The sequence below is a fragment of the Ursus arctos genome, unplaced genomic scaffold (genome assembly GCF_023065955.2).
Source record: "Ursus arctos isolate Adak ecotype North America unplaced genomic scaffold, UrsArc2.0 scaffold_9, whole genome shotgun sequence".
Lineage (NCBI taxonomy): Eukaryota > Metazoa > Chordata > Mammalia > Carnivora > Ursidae > Ursus > Ursus arctos.
Window position 1 is genome coordinate 61,904,386 of NW_026623111.1, and position 23,412 is coordinate 61,927,797.

The 23,412-nt window shown below is 39.6% G+C and overlaps 1 protein-coding gene across 3 annotated transcripts in view; it reads right to left on the reverse strand.

The window, feature by feature from the left end:
• The window catches only part of ANTXR2 (ANTXR cell adhesion molecule 2), a 140,507-nt gene extending 120,563 nt beyond the window's left edge, over positions 1–19,944 (reverse strand). The window contains exons 1-7 of one of the 3 annotated variants that reach the window (XM_057309870.1): positions 19,812–19,944; positions 18,381–18,452; positions 16,207–16,278; positions 2,423–2,504; positions 1,851–1,958; positions 1,655–1,723; positions 807–887 (exon numbers count right to left, since the gene is read on the reverse strand). In XM_057309870.1, coding sequence (XP_057165853.1) covers positions 807–887; positions 1,655–1,723; positions 1,851–1,958; positions 2,423–2,504; positions 16,207–16,271 — 405 coding nt within the window. In that variant the 5' untranslated portion in view covers positions 16,272–16,278; positions 18,381–18,452; positions 19,812–19,944. Of the gene's footprint in view, positions 1–806; positions 888–1,654; positions 1,724–1,850; positions 1,959–2,422; positions 2,505–16,206; positions 16,279–18,380; positions 18,453–19,121 lie in introns of all 3 variants that reach the window. The other 2 variants (XM_026509890.4, XM_057309869.1) reach the window with 2 other exon arrangements.
• Positions 19,945–23,412: the final 3,468 nt, after the last annotated feature.

Here is a 23,412-nt window from a genome sequence, read left to right on the forward strand (position 1 = left end):
AAGGACCCTGAGACTTATTTTTTTTTCTTCCCTTCAGTAAATACCTAAAGATGAAAGGAAAAGCTTTGGTTTAGAGAATATATATTATTCACTTCCATTTTAGGATGGTGTTTACCAAAATATCATAAATACTTAATAGCAACTGTTCCTAGTGCTTCTAGCAAAAGGCAGTAAAATGAAACATAAACCTCAGCTGTGAGAGCCTAGGAGTTTTGCTTTGCATTTCATCACCCCACTTCCCCTTATCCTCTTCAGGGGAGCCCCGATTCTAACGATCACCAGAGACAGTGCAACTGAATTTCAAACAGAAATACTATGAGCTCCCGTGAAACTATTAGTCATTAAAATGGCAAGAACAACCGCAATCAAATACTCAGCTGCTGGTGCACGGTGCCTGGCTGACAGCTAAGAAACACCGTGTTTGGAGGAGGGAGACATCACACATTCCAACTCAGATTTTTATCTTACACTTCTTCTAGAAAGCCTATAAAACTTCCAACATATGAAGACGGTGAGGAACTCCATGCTCAAAGGGTGGAAGTGTCTAAGACTGTTCATAAAGATCTTAAACTTGAAATCTCAAACCCAGGCTCACAGAGTTCAATTTATAAGCATTAATACCAACAATTAACACAAACAAAATCCACATCTTCAGAATGAACACCGTGTTCTCAATACCAAACAAACTTCCTTCTTAATCTCTTTCTTCAAGATAAGGACCACCCGAATGGATATCAAGATTACTTCTTACGTTTTAAAATGCACCTAAAATCGTAGGTCTTTCTTACTCCCCAAAAAATACTCACAGAATTAATTATCCCTTTAAGAGCTTGAAATCCACCTTTGACAGGGAAAACTTGATCCTTGGAATCAGCAATTCTTTCCAGCTTTAGAAAAACGAGGAACATTTAATTAACGGGTAGTTGAGACATACATTTTACACACTTCATTATGTTTCAGTTATGTTCATCTGAAAAATTACACCACAGGATTAATTCACCAGTGTGGCCTGTCAGGAATTGAAGGAGATGGCACTGGTGTTACTCGAAATGTATCACAATGTAATGAATCAGCCACAGCCCCTTTCCATTGGCCTCAAGTTTGAATCTCAAAACAGTGCAGAGCTCTACTAGCTGTAAATGTCAAGAGACACAGGACTCTTAGTCGTGTTCAACCAAAAATTCAAATGTAAAATCATCTGGTGAGCAGAAAAAAAATTAATATATAAACCTTCAAAACAATGAAAAAATTTGGAATTTGGAATGAAAATTACTAAAGATTGCCTCTAAACACATTTCCCAAATCCCTGCGCTCCTATGGGTCAAGTTTTCAATCAAACTAAAACACCAGAATAAGACTGTCATAATAATCTTGTCAGTTGAGTTCAAGGAGGAGTATTCGTATTATTTTAATCCAAATGTGTTCTATAATATCAGTTCCTCCCAACCAAATGAATATTCAAGAAATTTCAGTTTTGTTTTCAGTAATGAAACCTATCAAAATCAGACTTTATTGATGCAGAGTTCAAAATCATTTCATAGAAAATCTTTAGCAACCAATTAGTGTCACAGTAAGTCATCAGTGAAAAGAATGTGATGAACTACCCTTAAGACAATTATGTCATTTAGATTAAGGTTTGCAGATCTGCACTCACCTGAGCTTGTTCAAAGTCAAGGACACCAACACAATAAACTCTAGCCCCAAATGACCTGGATATCTTTGCCTATGCAGAGAGAGAGAGAGAGACCGAGGGGGAAGGGGGTTGCATTACTCAAATATTAGGCTATACGTACAGAGACACACAGCAAAGTACACTGGGGTATAAAGAACAGTTTCAGTTCAATACTCACCTCTTTCTCTGCATATGATGGCACCAGACCGTCCAACTTACCATCTGTCAGAGCAATTATGATACTGGAGGCTTTGAAGCCTCCTGCTTTCTGAATTTGTTCATTTGCCTGAAAATGAAGAATAATTATCCAACTAACAATTTAATCTTAACTTTTAACCAGCATGTTCCATCAAGCTGAATTTATGAGTCTCACAAAATCAAAATATTACAGACTGGCTTTTAAAACAGGGTATTTTGTGGTAACTATTTTATTTGAAACATGCATTGATTCACATTATAGCGTAGTTACTATTGGGTTTAAAGGATATAAATTTTAAGCTTAGATTGACTAGTCTGAAAAAAAACACACAGAAAATGAAAAATTCCTTAAAAAGCAAAAAATGCCATCCAAATTTTTCTTACCACCACGGTAAATCAGTCTCATCCTTAGAACAACTGAAAGCATTTTTAAAGAATGTTTAAAGATAAACATGTAATGGGGTCTTTGAGTTTTACTAGAGAGTTACAGTTTATTGCATTACAGAATAAGAAAACATTCTCTCCCATACTTATAAATGTAAAAGAACTTACTAGCTTTAGTCCTTCATGGATGTATGTCTCTCCTACTGGACTAACACGTTTTAAATCCTCCAAGCCTTTGTTGATTTTGCTTCTGAAAAATATTATAAAATTAAACAAAATATAAATGAGCAAAGATCACAAAAAGCACTTATCAAAAAACATGGCAATATTACAATTAAGGTTTCTTCAGTAAGAGGAAAGAACATGGGCTTTGAGGACAGATAACTTCTCATACTTTTTGCTATTTTAATAAGTATTTAATAGCATTCGTATTTTAATTACAAAAAATGAAAGCACTGACAATGTAAAATATCTTTAAAATCTAGGTATATTCTCGGCATTTTGAGCTGAGAACAGTAACTCCTATCATGTTTTTTTGACTAAATGCTAAGGAGTAAAACATTTTCCTTCGTCCAAAACAAACAAGGATTGTGTAGGTCAGCTTAAGTGAAAAAGCATTTCTGAAACACTTATCCACTTCCCTACAAGTTGGAAATTTCCTTTGTTATCTGAAAATTTCTAAGGCACATTACTTAACCCTTACTTATAGAAATTCAGTTTCTACTTTTGTTTTCCAAAGTCATATATGTCTCAGAATCTAGTCACTCTCATAACATCTTCTCACCCATTCAGACACCAGCTCATTCTCTTGAATACTGTCAGTACTTAGTACATAGTTGATGAACAAATGAAAGAATAAATGGATGGATGAGTGGATGGATGGATGGTAATGGATTCTTGAAAGAGGTAATATGAATGAAAAACTATAGAATAATCTTTTTCATCATGACTAATTAGTGTCCCAATGCAGTATGTCTAAATAAAGTATGAATACATTGTTAAAAACTATTTTGTGTGTATTAAGTAAGAAAAGACTCATTTTTCAGGGTTTTTACTATAGGTTCCAAAGACCCCTTGAAAAATAAAGAAACCATAAGAATCATAAGACAGAAATAAAACAAGGTAGCAAAAACAATCCCAAAAAACTCAAAATTTCATTTTAAATTTAAAGTATCAGAAGAGAGATCTTAATATATTGTTTTCAGAATTTTAGTCTCTAAAAAGAACCAAAGGAGAATACTTTTGTGTGGGTGTGTGTGTGTGTGTGTGTGTGTGTGTGTGCATGCGTGTGAGAGAAAGAGAGAGAGCACGTGCCAGCGGGGGAGAGGCAGAGAGAGAGTGAGATAGAGAGAGAGAGAGAGGATCTCAAGCAGGCTCCACGCTCAGTGCATAAGGAGCCAGACATGGGGCTCGATCCCACGACCCTCCGATCATGACCCCAGCCAAAATCAAGAGTCAAACACTTGACCGACTGAGCCACCCAGGTGCCCCAAGAAAAATACCTTTCTAAATAAAAAAGTCTTGCAATGGTAAACTGAAGTATAATGCTTTAAATAAAACATAAAGAGCACCCACACTACTAAGAATGATAGATGAAAGATTAATTATAAAAAGTATATTATCTGACCATCAAGGAACTTACGAGTCATACATAAAAGGAGATTATGATGTATATATACATACATCATACACTATTAAAATAAAATCATATACATGTAATATATATCATACAGTATTAAAATGTATGTCAAAAATAGTAAAAAAAAATTTATCATGCTGCAATATTGTATTTCGAATATTTGAAATAAATGAATCACACACCAGAGCTTCACTCATGTTTTAAAAGTAACTTACTGCTTATATGTTGATACTGTAATGAAAACTATTATCAGACAAGTTTTCCATCTCAAGGAGTTTCCCAAAAACATAAGACAAGTTTCAAAGTGTGATACTAATCTTTTTCCTTCCTGATTTAGTCATCTCTGCCAATCCACACTGATTGTCTCTTTTAATACTTGGTTTAAAATCAGCCTACTGTGAACCTATCTTTAACTTCATTATACTCTTTTTTCTAAGGTACTCCAAAACATAGCCATGATCAACTTCTTTTTTTTTTAAGATTTTTTATTTATTTATTTGACAGAGAGAGAGGCAGCTAGCGAGAGAGGGAACACAGGCAGGGGGAGTGGGAAAGGGAGAAGCAGACTCCTAGCAGAGGAGCCTGATGTGGGGCTCGATCCCAGGACTCTGGGATCCATGCCCTGAGCCGAAGGCAGACACTTAACTACTGAGCCACCCAGGCACCCCCATGATCAACTTCTACTACAATGAATAATTTTCTCTCTCAAAACCTTTCTACTTTAAAATAATGTAACTGATTTAATTTAACTTAATGTTCTCACTTCTCAACTAGACTGGAAGTTTACAGGGGACTGTCACTGGGTCTACCATGTATAATGTATTCCCCTACTCTGCACTTATTACTTATTATAATGCCTCTTACAAAGCAAGTGTTCAATAAATTTTTCAATCTATTATAGGAAAGATTCGTAACTTCACAGATGATAGAGTAAATTACCTACTTTATAAGCTTGTTTTATCTAAATATTTATGTTTCTTATCTACAGACACAACTTGAAACTGATTTTGTCTGAATGCAGACAAAAACCAAATTTTTGGTGCTTCTTTGAAATGAGTGGCAGTGTGTCCTCAAGCATTAATGTTTGCTGCCAAAAAGGAAATGAAAAAAAGACAACTGAAACTCAAGTTTGTACAAATACAGATTTTGCATGGTAAAAATCCCTTTCCATTCAGTTCAGATTAACCTCATCATTTAATTACTTCTAAGAACCACAGAGGATAAGTTACAAGAACTTGCCCAATGTGGAATTCAGAATTTTTTTGGAAGGTAGGACTCAGCTAGCTTATTTCACTGGAAGAAGAAGAGTACCCCGGCTTTTCTATGCATAACCATACCTGACACCATCATATTCTAAGCAGCACTGAATTACAGCATTACTTTTGCAGCTGCATCGTCACTGGAGGCAAAGTGTTTCTTGCCAACAGTCGATAACATCAACACACATGAGCCCTGGTCTTATCTCCTTCCAGTGGAACTACACAGTCTGTCAGCCTCCACCAGTGTCATTTTAGGGGAAATGAAAGCCAAAACAAGACAGGGCAGATTTCAGGCCTTCGAAAGATGCCAAGCAACTAAAAATAAGTTCTAAGTTGATCTATTAGTAAACAGCTAATCGGGGGGATGCAAAATGATGTCGTAGGTAAAAAGGAGAACTCATTCATCTATACTATGACTCTAAGAAAGCTTTAAAAAAAATAAGCAAGTGGGGAACAACAACAACAACAACAAAAATGCACATGTTATAAAGCTCGAATCCAACAACATCTTAGAACCGCACCAAGTTTGGTTTTAACGTTATGACTCCAGCTACAAGAACAGTGATACTGAAACTACTCTGGTATTTGTTGTGAAGCTGTAGTCAAGGGTGCTGCTATCATAACACATAACATCCCCTCGAAGGTCTCGTGGCAGAAGTTTCTCGTCATCCCTGAGTAATCACTATGTACTTCCTCCTTTCTGCTAACTACAACTATGTCAACTGTTTCTTGCCCTCACTGTTGGGAAGCCCACAGTAAATTTCTTGCTCATTCACAAAAGCCTGCTAAGTTCCTATGGTTATCATATTGCTACGTCCTCTTTCCCAAGATCTTACCTTATCTTTTTATATGTCACCATCTTTCTGCAATGTTACTATGTTCAGTGCAGCTTCCAATACTTTTTGGAAAGAGACAGAATTGAAACAAATAAAATGGGATATTAAACCTCTGATTTTTTTGTTAAGAATCAGTGGGCTAAAATTCATAATCAACTCTTTTAATTTTTTACTTTGTAATTATATTGATTGGAGAGAGAGAGGGAGAAAGAGAGGCAAAAACACACTGACTCACTTTTTTAATCTATAAAGTAACACTTTGGACTCTGTTAGTATCTCTGCAATTTCTCTGCTGAGTGGGGGAAGGAAGAGATGGAAGGGAAGGGAAGGGAAGGGAAGGGAAGGGAAGGGAAGGGAAGGGAAGGGAAGGGAAGGGAGGGGAGGGGAGGGGAGGGGAGGGGAGGGGAGGGGAGGGAAAGGATGGGAGGGCAGGGAAAGGATGGGAGGGCAGGGAAAGGGAGGGGAGGGAACACAGCAACTACACTGTCACACACTGCACCACATCAGTGGCTTTTCTCCATCCACAGAACTCTTTGGATTTTGGAAGGTGTCTACGATGTCACAACTAAAATAAATATATACTGTAAATAGTGATATAATAAAATGATTGGAAGAGAATTCTGACTTGCCCGACTAACACAATTAAGGCACAATTTTTTATTTTAAGTACCTTCTACTTGTGATAAGGATATTATGTTTATACAATGCATTTGTATCGTACTTGAACTTTCCAAGGGACAACATCTTAACTTTCCAAATTTGAAAACTCTTTCCAGATTTCACTCAACTACATGCAGCTGCGGAGTGCCGACCACACGTGAGCACTGAGTCTGCATGGTGATGATGAGAAGGGCTCACATGCAGTCCACACACATCTCCACAGAGGCACCATAGGGCTCCACCACAGCTGTAGACTGGAATCACAGAAGGGCTTTAAAAAAAAATCCCTTCTGGGTTCTAACTGAAGAGATTCTAATTTACTTATGGTCTGTGATGAGTTCAGGGTTATTTTTCGGAAACTCCCCAGAGTATTCTAATGTGCAGCCAGAATTAAGAACCTCTGATCTAATCTTTTTTTTTTTAAGATTTTATTTATTTATCTGAGAGAGAGTGAGAGACAAAGCATGGGGGGGGTGTCAGAGGGAGAAGCAGACTCCCCGCTGAGTGGGGAGCCTGATGGGGAACTCCATGACCTGAGCTGAAGGCAGACACTTAACCAACCAAGCCACCCAGGCACGCACCTCTGATCTAATCTAACTTAAAACCTTCCCATGTTATTGGAATGCTCTTTTCCTTAACTATTTTGCCAGTTAGTCCTCTATTGAAAGGGTTTTGGGGTGACTAAGATAATCTTTCAAACTATAAAATACAGTTTCTCGGATGGCACAGCTTATAGCTAGAGAGAACTTAGATTAATTCCAAGCCCTATTCTTATTTCTTCATCTGTAAAATAGGGATGAAAGTATCTACCCTATGGGGCCATTGTGAGGATTCAGTGACACATAAGAAGTACTGAGTAAGTTACAGGTACTACTGTTGTTAAGTTGATATTAGTCATTTCCCATTACGTTAGTAGGATTTTGTTCACCTGGTTTACTTTCTCCTTGATTACAAGGAGAGCTCCCTCAGCAAACTGAGAGTTGAAACATTTTGATATAGAAACCAGAAAGGAGGAGGGAAAAGGAAAAAGGAGGAAGGAAAGAAGGTGTTATATTGAACTTTGGTGGGAGAAGGTCCTGGAAAGAAGTCAAATGGGAAGCTATGTAATGAGGGAGGAAGAACCTATAGATTGGAGTAAATGAGGTGAACGGAAGGTCTGGTTCTACAACTAATCAACTGCATACACCAGCAGTTTACTATCCTGGAGCTCAATTTCCATCTCCATAAAGTATAAATAATAATGCCTGTCCAGCTGGGATTTCATTCATTCATTTTATAGATATTTATTGGGTGCCCATATGATATTTATAATATAATGTTATTTGGCAGCTTTGAGCATTCAGAAGGTAGCAGTGCCTGGACAGAGAAGGTAGAAGAGAGACAGGAGAAAGAAAGTGAGTACAAATGAGTGCTACACAGATAATAGTTACTATTCTTCTATCACATCACGTGTCAGGGATCGAGTGAGGTTATCTGCCAGCCAACCCTCAATCCTTCCATTACGTCACTCTGCATCAATGAATGCAACATACAGGTCAAGCAGTGGGGCTTTGGCCTCAATTTCCAGCCCTAACACCTCCTAGTTTTGCAACTCTGGGTAAGTTATGTAGCCTCTCTGGTCCTCCATTTCTCCCATCTGAAAAATGGGGGTGATGACAGTACTTACATAGTGGAGTTAATCAAAATTAAAGGTACTATCACATGCAGAACACTCCGTAGGCTGCACAGCACACAGTATTCAATTATCAATACCAACTGTTTATATCCCTGCACTGTACTCCTGTCTCTTTATCCATAGAACAAAACTCAAGTATGAATTATCAGCTTTGTTAGTCCCAGTTTACAAGCCTCATTTGGGAACTATCCCTTTACTCATCCCTCACAAAACACACAATTTTAAAACCTTATATTAAATCACACAAACAAATCATATGCATAAGTGTGCACTACTGCTCTTGAATAAATAGTTGAATACCAACAACCTTCTTTTATAGCTCAAATTTTTAAGATATTTTTAAAAATTCGCAGTCGTATCTAGTTAAGAAAACTTCCATCCTCACATTGTACTAGAAAGTATTTCTAGCTATTGTTAATTCTTAAGTCCTTGATAGTTGAAATTTAATATACTATTTAAAATCATGGAGGTAAAGCAAAACGTGCCAATCTATTCTAACGTGACTCAAGAAAGACATAATAGTAATATTAAAAATATAAAAGTAAAAAATGTATTAATGTTAATAAATATTTTTCATTTATGGAAAAGAATAAAAGGAATGAGAGGAAGAGGTTAATAAAAAATAATAAAACTAAAGGACATTTCGCATTCAAACTTTACTGAGATGGATTATGGGTCACACTAGAATCTAGAGACTAGAGCCCACATCACCAATCTAATTTGTTATTTTGGTTATATACAAGGTTTATATTTTTTCTCTAAGTTGACATGTTTATTTCAAAAGAGATTCATCTTGGAAATTCATTATTACTTTTCATAAAATCTATAGGAGGTGATCTCCAATATGACCTCTGTCGATTCTTTCCCACTCTCTATATGCCCATTCTCCCACCAAGAGATGGTATTTATCTCCTCCCCCCTTGAATCTGGCCTAGTCCTACTACTGTTTGGCAACAGGATAGGGAGGAAGTGATGTTCTTGGACATCCGAGTCCAACCCTTAAAAAATGGGGACTTTGTTTCCTTCATCTTGTAATACTTGCTCTTGGAATGCTCTCTCTTGGAACCCAGGCATCATACCATGAGAAGCTATGCCACAGGAGGAGGTCACATGGAGGAGAACCAAGTAATTCCACTACAGAGCTCTAGCTGAGCTCCAGAATCAAGAACCAGCCTCTATGCCAACAGCATCTGGCAACATCACACGGGACAGAGAAACCCCCCCAGCCAAGCCATCAACCCACAGAATTGTGAACGGCAATAAAATGGCTGTTTAAGCCACTAAGTTTTGCGGTGTTTGTCATGAATCAAAACTTGCTTATTGTTTATTAAACATGTCACTCTAAAGCCAACATATGCCAATGTCTCTGTGGTCCAGAGTCCAGACCAATGAATCCAAGGTAGCAGTCCTAGATTCAACAACAGTTGCTTACAGAACGCTCTGTACACTCTGGGTTTGGTGAAAAAAAATCTCTCCAGCTTAGTCTGCGCTTACCAAAGTGTGGTACGTGGGTCACACCTGAAGTCCACACTGGTTGCATCTGGTATAGTTTTTTACCCCACTTTCCCATTCAATGCCTTACTGAGCCTGAGAAATGGATGTCTGCATTTTACCACTTGGGTGTGCCAGGTTTGTCTCCCAGGTTTGAGTAACAATGTATTTCGTTTTCTAGAATATAAAGCAGATATGGGACTGCATTGAAAGTAACTATTAGCATAGCCATGACTAGAATCTGAGCTGCTGTCTTGCCCAGACCTCTCAGGATTAGCATGATGTGTGGCCCAAACTTTCCTAGCCAGGAGTAATCACTTCTCTAACACAATTAACAACAACAAAAAAACTACATTCACTTCCTCTCACCACATCACTGGTTTGCAAGAGAAGAGAATAGACTTAGAGGAAGAATACGCCTTTGAATTATGACAAATTCTGACTAATTGTGAAAAGTGGAGAAAAGGGAACACAGTAAGTCTGAGGCAATGCAGTGGTTACGCGCTCACGCTCCGGAGTCAGACCTGGACGTGAACTCTGGTTCGAACTACTTAGCTGTGTCACTTCGAGCAAATTCATTTGACCTCTCTAAACTACTGCTAGAATCCTGGCACCTGAGGATGAAAATGACGATGGTAGTGTACACTGATAACCTCCAAATCCCACTGCGACCTTAGACTCCTTCCCACATCAGTTAGGCCTTCTCATGCGTCATAGGCATTTAATCATCCCAATACTGTGATATGGTAGGAACGATTAGCTCCTTCTAATGGGCAAGAGAACTGGCCAGCAGGAAGTGAAATTACTTGCCCAAGGTCACACAACTAGTATATAGCTTCTGTGTCTACCTGACTCAAGGTCCACTCCTGGTGTTTTCATTTTAACAAGGAGCCTTCAGGATCCCCCAAGGTAGCAACTGGGTATGTGCTATTCCTGAATATTTTCTCTTTCCAACCCCTAAATTCCATTCTGACCCCAAGAAAGTCTGGCTAAAGAAGTCAGTAACATTTTTTTTTTTAAGTTTGAGCATTTGTTTAATTTTTTTTTACAAATAATAATATTGAAATAAAATTGAATAGCCAAGGTGTATGGAAATTAAAAAATGAAGGTTTTCCTTACCCTGAATCTCACTGCTAAGACAGTATTGTCGTCAGGAGTTTGTTGCATATCTTCCAAACTTTTTTCCATGAATTTATGAACACACACACACACACACACACCCCATAAAAACAGTTAAAGATTTTTGTTTTTATTTTAGAAAAATAAAATCATACTTAACAGAGTGTTCCGCCACCTGCTTTTCTCAATTAATGTATCTTAGATATATTTTATGTAAATGTACATGGATTTTCCAGTCTATATATATATATATATATTTAAGTACATCAATTGAAACGCATTTAGATTGAATACAATTTTCACTATTATGAACAACACTGCAGTGTCCAGTTTTGCACTTACCTATCTTTGCACACTGGTGCTAGGATTTCAGTGGAACACAATCCTAAAAAGTAGAATGGCTGATAGGAACCTTCTAAACTTTTACAGATACTGCCAAATTTCTGTGCAAAATTGATGAACCAATTTATAAGTTGCCAATTCTTATGAAGGACTGTTTTATCACAAGTCAATTTTTTTTTAAAGGTTTTATTTATTTATTTATTTGACAGAGATAGAGACAGCCAGCGAGAGAGGGAACACAAGCAGGGGGAGTGGGAGAGGAAGAAGCAGGCTCATAGCGGAGGAGCCTGATGTGGGACTCGATCCCAGAACGCTGGGATCATGCCCTGAGCTGAAGGCAGACGCTTAACCGCTGTGCCACCCAGGCGCCCCCACAAGTCAAATTTTAATTCAGATTTTAAGGAATAAGAAGAAATCTTTTCAAATAATAGAAATGTATATATTATCTAAACTTAATCAAATGACTTCTCTCTTTGATTTCCTGTAAGTTTGCCTATGGAAAATTTTTTCCTAAGTAATTGATTAGTGTGCTCAGGTCAAACAATGATACGACTTTCTCAATTTGGGGACAAATACATTGAAAAGAGAGTTGGAAATGGTCATAACTGATCTACAAGAGCAGGAAAGAAACTTAGCAAATCTAAGTCATCATTTATCATTTCTCAAAGGAGAAAATATATGAGAGTAGTTAATAACTAGGCTCTGGAGTCAGACCAATTTAACCATTCACCCAACAAGTACTTGTTGAGCATCTACTGTGTGCCAGGCTCTGTACTGGTATCGAATGTATAGGTGAGCAAGACAAAGAAGACCCCCCTGCTCTCATGCAATTTATGTTAGGGTGATGGAGATTAAAATAAATTAATTAACAGAATAATTTCAAAAAGTGATAACCAAAGAGACTATCATGACGGATTTCCGGGGAGGAGAGCCAGGGTGCCTGCAGACCTGATGGCCAGGCTAAGGGTCTCAGAGGAGGGGCTGCACGGGATGATGCCTAAATAATAAGAATGAGCTAGCCAGGGGAAGTTCTCGGGCAGAGAAAGCAAAATTCCTAATGTGGGAACAAGCTTGGCCTATTCAGGGAATGGAAAGACCAGTGGGCTAAACTGAGGCACATAATGTCGTAGGACAGGACTGGGTAAGGCAATCAGGTAGGGCTTTTAGGCCATTGGGAGATGTGGGCTTTCTAGTCTAAGCCATTAATTAGATCTGTCATAAGCACGAGAGGGGCATGCCCTACTTTATACTTTAAAAGACGACTCTGGCTAATATACCCTCACCACGTATTAACTGTATGTCCTTGGATAAGCTACATTACCTTTCTTGGCTTCCATTTCCTCATCTGTAAAGTTAAGATAATAATAGTATGTATTACATGTATTAATATGAGGATTAAATGAGGTAATGAATGGAAAGCATTTTGCACACTGCCTAACACATAATAATTGTTCACTAAATGTTTTCAACTAAATCACTTTTACATCATTAAGATCATATTGAATAGAAGTGAACATAATTCACTATCCTCAATTATGTAGCATAGTAACTAAAAATATCCTTAAAAATGACTCTTGATTCAGATTCTCTAATATTGAGAGCCAGATTTGTCCATATTGAATCAACATGGTACTCTTCTTTGATCTGATCCTATAATACAGCCCTGAGCTATTTATGTGCAAACTCCTTACTCGCACACACACTAGATTATGCATCTTTGTATCACCCCCAGAGCCCATAATACTCAATACATCATGTATAAGGTAGGCCAGCAGGTAGTAGGTAAGTGGACGAATGCGCTAACAGAGAGAGGATAAAAATCATGGCGGCAAGAGAAGAGAAGACAGTGTTTCAAACTGAAACACTTAAAAGAGTAAAGTTTTTATGAGTATATAAAATGTTTAACTGATCATTTCTTGCCAAGTTTATTATTCTATTCATGTACCTACATAGTATTGGACCCCATGCTGAAATTCTATAAGACGCTGCTCTATCGTAAGGACTTACTACCTTCCAATCTTCATCACTACCGAAAATATTTAGCAACACTCTGAGAAACATGAAAGAAGTACTTCTCATAATAAGAAAAGAAATGAAGAATTGTGAGCAATAGAACCGAAATTGTGAAACCTGCCATGTGTCTCATTTACTCAGGTCTGTGAGTATGATGTATGACATCAAGAAAGTTGATAAGTAGAATTCCGATGCCTAGGCTTCGAAACAAAGATCCACAATAGTTGTGGAAACATTTGTTCAGTGATTGTGTATCTAAAAATGTGAACTGTTTCTATACACTTGAGAGCAGGTAACGGATGAAAAGTGACCCAATACCCAAATACCCAGGACAGAGAAGTTTGAGAAGTCACTGATTTAATAAAATTAGTAAAAGAACAATTAGGAGCAGAAAATAATACCCTTTAATGGAGACTGTTCTGAGATATACAAAGTACTTTTCTCTGCATTGTCTTAGTTTGATCTTTACGACAACTCTCTTAAGAAAGCACAGAAAAGTATCAATAATAAAGATTCAAAAAAAAAGAAAAGAAAGAGAACATGGCCAATTATGTCTGCGGTTTACACACATAAAAACTGACACACCGAGTAGATGATTTGCCCCACGTCTCTCAATCAGTAAGTGGCACAGCTATAATTCTAACCTAGGCCTTCCTAGTGAACTTTCTGCCACCCCACACTAAGTCCGCATGCCACAAATAGTGCGATTCGTTAAAACCAACGTCTCTCTATTTGAAAAGGGACAGAGGAGCAACCTGTATATAAGTTGTAAGTAGCGTTGTTAACATTCCTCCTAGGATATTATAAATCCTTTCAAGCAGGACATTTATCCCTTTATGTAAGCATCGTTCCTCACTAATCATGAAAATACTACGTATTCCCTAGGTCCAAATAGTAATAGTAGTAGTAGTAACAAATAATAATGACGACAGAGCTTTCACCTCTTGAATTCATATGCACCAGGCTCTGTCCTGCATTCTCCACATTCACTGACTTCATTCTCACAACAGCCTTATGAGGCAGGTATTGTTATCACCATCATCATTGTCATCATTACAGAAATGGACAAAACTGAGGCACAAAGAGGTTAAGTGTCTTGTCCATGACCATTTGGCTAGTAAATTGGTTCAGTGACTCTTAACTGCAACATGCTTGTTTATGCTACCTCTTCAAATAGAAGCCTCTTCATCCCAGTCCTCCGCTCTATTAGATTCAACCAAATGATAAAGGAAGAATCTCTAATTTAGATTTCATTCTAAACCCTTTCCATGCATTTCTAAGCAATACCAATTTTGTTGGCCAATCACTACACCTCATCTTCAAATGCTGGAGGAGCCATATGTAAAGTGCCTCACAGAGCACCTGGCACAGCATATGCAGGTGACAATTACCGAGAGTCTACTCTGTGTCTGGAGTTATGCTAAGTGCTTTTCCCTACATGTGCACTCTGTAAATGTTACCATTTCTTTCTTTCTCCTAATGAGTGGACTCCATGAGGAGATCTATCTGGATCTTCGAAAATTAAGCTAGGCAATGAAAAACTAGCAGAGCTGTTGTGTGTGGGTGATAAAGGACTACTACTGTTCTGACTCTTGATGACACCCAGCGCACACCAGAAAGCATGGAAGGAAAGTATCAATGAGAAGACAGAGGTCGTAAGCTGGACTCCTCATCTACAGAGGTATTTCCTCTCCAGAAAAAGTAAAACTGAAACTACAAATCAATTAGAAGTTTATTTATATATATATAAACATAATTTTCCAAATCAATTCTGCAAATATAAATAAGTTCTCTCCCTGAGTCCCTTTGAATATTATGTTTCCTTAACCAGAGTTTAAATAAAAAGTTGAAACAAAAAACAAAATACATAAATAAATATTACATTTTCTTGACATTTTTAAAGAAAAAAATAATTTATAAAAAAAGCTGTATTCACGTATAGCTTTTCAGAAATCCACATATTCTGCAAAACAAAGTACACCAGTCTCCCTTACTAAAATGACAGTTTGGAGAAATATGATTTCAAAATAATGCTAACCCATCCATTCATTCAACAAGAATTGAGCAAAAACTATCTTTTCATACATAGTGTTCAATAAAGTAGATATAAAAAATGAAGAAGAAAATCTCCCTTCCCACTTTGGAACTCATAGTCTAGTCCTCAAAACTGATCCCATGGAAAGCAGCCATTCTTTAAAATATGTCCGTGAGTACTTCTAACTTGTCACATGGTTTCAGATGACATAGAAATGGTCATATGAAATACCACGGCACTGATTTGGAAAAAGCCGTATCTTTCACAAGATTATATATATTTTTCATTTACATGTATAATCTTTATAGTTGTATTTATATATAATATATAATATATATTTTTACATATATTTACAAGTTTATATGTAGTATTATGTGTGTGTATATATATATATAAATAAAATAAAAAATAGAAAGCAAGTTCCTTTACAAATGTAAATATATTCAGCATCAGTGGATCTCAGAGTAGAGGATGGGAGATGGCGGAATGGCTGCTGAATCTAGTAAATTATCCAAAGAGATCTGTATCTTTCTCCTCCCTAATGTTCTGCAAATTCCTAGTTGATTAATTACATTTAAACAAGAAAGCTGTAGAACTACTTACAGTAACAGAGAGGGGAAAGGTGGGAAGTAGTGAATACACAACTAAGGCAGATTGGGTTTCATTGTACGTTCCACAGCCAACAAGAACGATACTCATTTTCAGATTATCTGCTCTTTTATATTACTCATACCTCCTTTCTCCTCTATTAGTGAACAGAGCTGAGTTGTCTGTGCATTTGCTTGATTCCACTGGGAGGCCTGAATCACCACTTGGAAATATCAATCATTCCTCCAAGATTAGTCTCTACTAAAAGCCTACAGTGAAATGATAATGCACTAACCTGTCTCCAGTTAATGGCAAAATAATGGTTGCTTGAGAAGAAAACACAATGAAAGATAATCTCATTTGAGGGCTGCAAAATAAGAAAAGAGGCAGTTAAAACATTTTTAAAAGAAATATTGATACAATACAGATACATAACTATGGAGTCTCAGTTAAAATCAGACTCTGATGGTCCAGGCTTCTTTTAAATGGAACTCCCTAAATAGATACACTAACTCTGCTTAACATTACTGCGTAAGCCATCTTGGATTTAGTCAGTGCTTCTCAGCACTCAAACAATCCTCCATGACCCATAACACCATTTAGGGAAGAAACTCACTAGAAAGATGAATTCTGAGCCAATGTAAAATCCTTTCGTAGAAAATACTTCTTCCCTTAAGTATTTTCCCTGTTCTACCTCATCTCTTTAAAGGATGCCAGACCCTCCTGAGCGATTGTCATTAGCAATATTAAGGGCTGGAGAGCAGTCAGTTTGATTTAATTACCATAATTATGATATGAGTTCAGACAAAAGTGACCCAGAAGCAAGAATACTTGAAAAGTATCATGGACAATGTGAAAGAGACTAGCAACTCAGTTTTGATTCGACATTTTCAATTGTCCGAGTCTCAAACACCATACTTCCTACTGGCAACACCTGCCCCAGGTAGCTACATCTTTTAAGCTTTAGGCATTTATCTCACAGAATGGTTCTTGTCTCCAAGACACTCTACTCAACTACTGCTAAGATGTGAAACTGAAGACAGGAAACTAAGACCTATAAACTGAAGATCAGAATGATCTCAAAGGCTTATCCATATTTGAAGACATTGTCTCCAGTAGTCAGCCTTGATTCGCTTTCTACAATGTATTATGAGTTAGTAACTAAGCAACTAAATTTGAGCCAGAGAACTGTGTATCATAGAATTCCAACTTGCAAACCAGACCAAATAAATAAAAGCCCCACTTCTTCAAAATGTTGTATTGAAATGATCCGTTACTTTCAATCAAAATCTAGGTGATACTCTCTGCACACTCTCGGATTAAATCAGAAAATTTATAAACAACTGTCTCCGCTGCCTTTAACATTTAAAGATATAAGGCCTTATTTATTTTTCTTTCCTAGACAGTTTTACTTCAGACCCTGTCCAGAAATGAGAGTGTTATACTTGGCTTCTTAAACAGGAGACTGATGATTGAACATGGACAAGCATACATTTTTATAGGGATAAGTTTACTGCTGCCAATAACTGAAAGCAAGGATTGCCTAGGCCTCTACAGATTGTTTGAAGTTACTTGCAACATGACTTTCAAAATGTTTTGATCATCCAAGCCTGTTTTACAGAAAACATTTGGGCTAACAAGACTGAAAGAAGCAATATTTAATGATACAGCTCCTTTTTGTGTCCTTTCCATTATCTTGATAAACTTGCATTTGCTCATTGCATTTTTTTTCCTTTAAAAAAAAAAAAAGAAAGAAAAAGAAGAGGAAAGGCTCAAAAGCCTTGTGTTCTGGGGTTACTTTAAAATAGAGATGCCACTAATTCCTAGTTACCTCTAAATAAGAGAGTAAGCTGGATTTCATAGCAGTTAGGCTTTTTATAGGAGAAAAAACCAGTCTTTCCTAGTAAGGCTGATTGCATATATAGAACAGTTAAATTTTAAACCAGCCACACACCCACACATTGGGTAAACACAAGTCGTTTCTTTAAACACACACAAGTGCCTTTTCTGGTAGTGGGTTATTAACACATGTTCATTTGAAGTTTACCAACACTTTTTTTTTTCTTTTTAATGAGGACCTCTACAATGCTAAGAATTGTGTGGAAAGAAAAATATATCATGGATACTATTAGCATAAAATTTGTTTAATGTGATAAATTATGAGAAAGCGTAACTGAAATTCAAAACAGATGAAAATTCAGAAAGGAAAAGACATTTGTAATAGTATTTGAAGATGCTTCCCCAGGGCCTGAGCCAAGTTGCTGGCATCCAGATGAAATAAGCCCTGAACCACTGAAGGGCAGTCCTAATAACTACATGCGTGTAATAATGGTCTTGAGGCACTTAAAAATCAACATTTCAGGAGAGGTTTTCCCTGCAAACGGTTTCAAAAAAGGACTACCTTACACTTCAGTCTACTTCCCTCCACCTCAAACTCCCCTGCCTAGAAAAGTAAAGTGGAAGAAATACCTCACGAATCTCTCTGTAAGTTGCTGGACAAAATTGTAAATTTCAATCCAATTATTTGCCACACTCCCAGACCTGTAAAATGAAATTGAACTGATCAGAAACAAACAAACAAACAAAACCAAAACATTCACGTGGAGGTAACCTGGCCTCTACTTCAAGCAAAGTAACAGTATCGGTAGCTGAAACTTTGGCGCTAAAAGAATCAGGGAAGCCAACCCCTCTTCGGGTACCACCTGCCCAACTGTTTGCAGTTCAAAATAAACACAACCTCTTCAAAATAAACACAACCTTCCTTCACAGGAAATGCAAACCACCTTGAGTATGTTAACCCTAGGGTTTTCCTGGCTACAACGAAAGCGCTGTTATCAGGATCAGACCTGGCAAACTTCAGCCAGCTCAAGGGGGGGTGAAGACAGAGGGGGCCGAGAAGCCCGTCTGGGTTCCAGGGACGCAGACGGATACCCCAAACAGACACTCTCCCATTTCCCAAGAGGCCCCAGGACTGGCAAACCGTGACTACCCCACCTCCCCAGAGAGCCCAGCAGCTCCGGGCTCCTCTGATCACCACCGCCCAGCCCGCAGAGATAAGAAAGCGCTTGCCCTTCGGACCGGGATAGCACAAAGCACCCGTCGTCGGTTTTCTAGCACCACTCCCCAGGGCTCACGCGCATCTCCGTCTCCCCAGCCACAGCTCATCCAGTGCCACTACCAGAAGACCCTGGACCTCCCTCCGGCACTCACTTGTCTAGGACGAAGTAGAGATCAAAGGCTCCTCTGCAGGAGGGCTGCTCCTGGGCGCTCACCGGCCCCCCAGGACCGCTGAGCACCAGCAGCCACAGCCCGGGGACGAGCCAGCTCCCGGGACTGCGGGCCAAAGACAGACCCGCCACCATCCTGCGGCCAGGGGCCTGCGGCTGCCTCCTGCTCGCCGCCCCCTCGGCTCGACTCGATGGGGACGCTGAAGTGGTTAAGAGTTACCAGGGACGCACCCTGGGTGGGGGACAGCGAGCTGCTGGGGCGCCGGCGCCCGGGGCAGCAGGACCCACTAACTGACAGAGGGAGGGAAAAAGGAAGGGAGGGAGGTCCTAGGAGGACAAAGGGAGACACTGCAACCGCCGCAGCTGCCGCCGGAACTCTTGGCGAATCCCAGTGGAAGAGCGATCCAGTCCTCCCCCTCCGGATTCCGGAGAGTTCCTGCAGACAATGAGGGCCCACGGCGACAGCGCTCAAGAGAAGTTCCCTCTCGGCTTCTGGCCGAGCCTCTAGCACCCTCCGCGGAACCGGACCGGCAGTGCCCTGCAGCCCGGAGCGCCGAAGTCCGGCGGCTGCAGTGCGCGGCGGCGCAGACGCCCCCGGGACGCGGGGACGGCCGCACAAACTTCGAGTGGAGATCCCCGTCCGCTGGTTCCCTTATCCCGCGGCCCAACTCGCCTCGGCACTCCAAACTTTCTTCCTAGGGCTCCGCTCTGGCGAAGCGCAGCCGGGCGGTCCCCTTTAAGGGAGGAGGCTGAGCGGGCCCTGCGGCTAGTGGCTCCAGAGAAGCCGCTTCAATCAAGGCCAAGAGCAAGATCTGGCCAGGTCTGTCTGTGTGTCAGTGAGCGTCTGAGGGCGGGGCCTGATCTGAAGCCAGACACGCACACTTGTGTGTTCGTGCGGAGTGGTACAAGACTAAGGCTTGCCAGATTTCGGAAGGGGAAAAGGAGTTTAGAACAACAAATGTCCTCTAAAACTAAACAGACCCACGTAGCCTGCAGGCCTGGCCTATTTCAGCAGCTGTGCGGAAAAAACGGCACGCCGTGGCTGAGACTCGAAACTAGCCATTCCAAGGGAGGTGGTGGCCTCCCCGCTCCGCCCCACCCCCACTACCGCAGGCGCTGGGCCTGCAGTACTTGCCGCGGGGCTACCTAAGTAAGGCAACTTCCTCTTTGTTTATAAACCGACTTTGAAGTTTCCTCTCATAGAGCCAAAACAGGCGGGGGGAGGGGGGCGGGGGGTTGAGGTCAGGCCCTTGGCAGAACTCTTTAGGACTGGAAAGTTGTACCTCAAAATATTCCATCCAACTGTCATCTCCCCCAAATTCCAGATAATTAAAAATTTCATCTTGCAGCAAGCTAGGCCCTCCTTGCCAAACTTGTGCTGGAGCCGAAGCTGCATTCACCCTCTCTGCTTACTCATTCTGCCTTCTCTCCTCTCTCCTGCCCATCACCTCCACCTGTGACTTCTGCCTTCCCCTTGTTAAAACTGGCTTTTAGAACTTGCAGTCTCGCTGACGGGAATATGAGGTGTCCCCTCCTCCTTTACATTGTATCTAAGTCGATGCTTTATGAGAAAAAGTTCATATAGTACTGAACCACATGTTGCCTTTTAGCATCTCTTCTGTTTGTTGTCATGTGTATTTAACTTTTCATTTACATTATCTTCCATGTACAACCAAACTGGTAAGCTCTTTGGGAATAGAAACCAGTCACTTAACAAAGATCTACTGAGTACCAATTATCTATGAGGCACGGTTCTAGTACTTACAGTTAATGCACAGAACAAGATGGCAAGTCCTGCTTTCATGAAGCTTGCAGTCTAGTCTGGTGGAGGAGGAAAAAATTAATAAGTAAATGTCCATCTTAGCCGGTGGTTTGCAGAGTTAAAATATGGTAATATGATAGAGAATGATGGGCCAGGTGACTAACAAAAGGCAACCAGCTATTCAGAGAACCAAAAGAGGAAACACTCCTAGTTTCTGCAGCTCACCGTAGGGATTGGCTTGGCACATGTGAGAAACAGAAAGAAAAGCAGAACGGCTAGAGCTTTGTGGGTAAGATGAAGTAAGACAGGCAGGCAGGGGCCAGGTTATGTGGTGCTTTGTAGACTGTGACAAACAGTTCAGATATTTTGTAATTAAGTGTGATAGGAGTCCATTAGAGGGTTTTAACCCATGGGGTGGGATAGAGGGTAAAGTATTATGATCTCTGCTTTTCAAAGATCATTCTAGCTGATAGGACACAATGGATGTGGAAGCAGCAAGAATGAAAGCAAGGAGACCAGTCAGGAGGCTACCGTAGTATCAGGGCACAAAAAAATGGTACCTTGGACCATCACCCCTATAGTAGCTAAACTGAGGGATATGAATAGAGCTCACCATTCATAATAAACTCAGACAGACCCCCAGTCTGGAAATATCTGCCACCTGGAGATGGACATTCCAGTACCATCCACTTACCTGCTGCAGTAGAGAAGGTACTGAGAGGACAAGTGGCTGGCTGGCTGAGTGGAAGATAACTTACAGTTTTGTTAGAAATAAACATAAAGCCTCCATTATTTTCAAATAATTGAGCTTTTGAAGAAAGGCTATGGAAAGGGATGACTGTATTCAAAGCTTCCTAATTCTGTTCTCTTTGGCTTCATCTTTTGTTGAGGTTCCAAAATTTTGATTCCTCTGTAGCCATGGGTTCTCCAGGACTGTGCTATACCTCCTCTTCTTTCACCTTGGGGCCCAGCTGTGGATACATTGATCTCCTTGCCTTCCCACAGCAAAGCTGAAACAGGCTGTTGATTAAAGCTGGTCTCCATTTTCAACTTTATTTTTAATCAAGACAGAATCAAAGATATGATATACCCTTAGCAATTAATACCATATCAGTACATAACTGAATAAAATCGGGGCGGGGGGAATCTGCCAGAAAGTAATAACACCTGGTTTAAAAGGGGGACAAAAGATTGATAAATATGAGACAGGATGCTCACTACATACTCATGATGAAGTATTTTAATCTCACATTTATTGGCTTTCTTTTCGCCTAGCTTATTTTGTTGTTGTTGTTGTTTCAAGTATTTATTTAAATTCTAGTTAGTAACATATAGTGTAATATTGGTTTCAAGAGTAGAACTTAGTGATTCATCACTTACATATAACAACCAGTGCTCATCCCAACAAGTGCCCTTCTTAATGCCCATCCCCCATTTAGCCCATCCCCTACCCACCTCCCTCCATCGACCCCCAATTTGTTTTCTATGGTTAAGAGTCTCTTATGGTTTGCCTCACTCTCTTTTTTTCTTTCCCCCTTCCCCTATGTTCATCTGTTTTGTTTCTTAAATTCCAAATATGAGTGAAATCATATGGTAGTTGTCTTTCTCTGACTGACTTATTTCTCTTAGTATAATACACTCTTGCTCCATCCATGTCATTGCACATGGCAAGATTTCATTCTTTTTGATGGCTGAGTTATATTCCAGCATGTGTGTGTGTGTGTGTGTGTGTGTGTGTGTGTGTGTACCGCCTCTTCTTTATCCATTCATCAGTAGATGGACATTTGGGTTCTTTCCACAATTTGGTTATTGTTGGTAATGCTGCTATAAACATCAGGGTGCATGTGCCCCTTTGAATCAGTATTTTTTGTATCCTTTAGGTAAATACTTAGTAGTGCAATTGCTGGGTCGTCAGTTCTATTTTTAACTTTCTGAGGAACCTCCATACTGTTTTCCCAATTGGCTACACTAGTTTGGATTCCCACCTCCCCTGGCTTCTTGATTCATTGCCTGCTCATCTTCTGGGACCCCACAAATTGATCCAAGAACCTATCGTGTCCTAGGCCTAAACTAAAGCAAAATATCTTGAACTTAAAACTTGTTCATCCTCAAAATTCTCAGGCCCTCCTCGTGTTTTCCTACTCAGTTCTTCCGTCCTGACTACAAGACCAGCAGAACTAATTGCCATACTAAAGCATATTACATTTTTGTGTCTGTTTGTCTGGGTAATTAATTGAGCCCAATTCTGGAAATTTGTTCATGTAAGATCTATAATGAAGCAGGGAAGTGGCCTCACCTTGGAGAGACAAATAATTAATCAAATCTCTTTTACCTAGCAAAAACTAGGGGAAGGTCATTAATTATGGACACAACCAACTGTCCAGATTTGCCCCAGACGGAGGGGTGTCCAGGGAGACAGGGCTTTCAGCGCTAAAACTGGAGCGCCCTTGGGATGGTCCATGGTGAAGGGGGCTGTTGACCACCCTATTCCCAAGCAATAGTGAGGGACAGT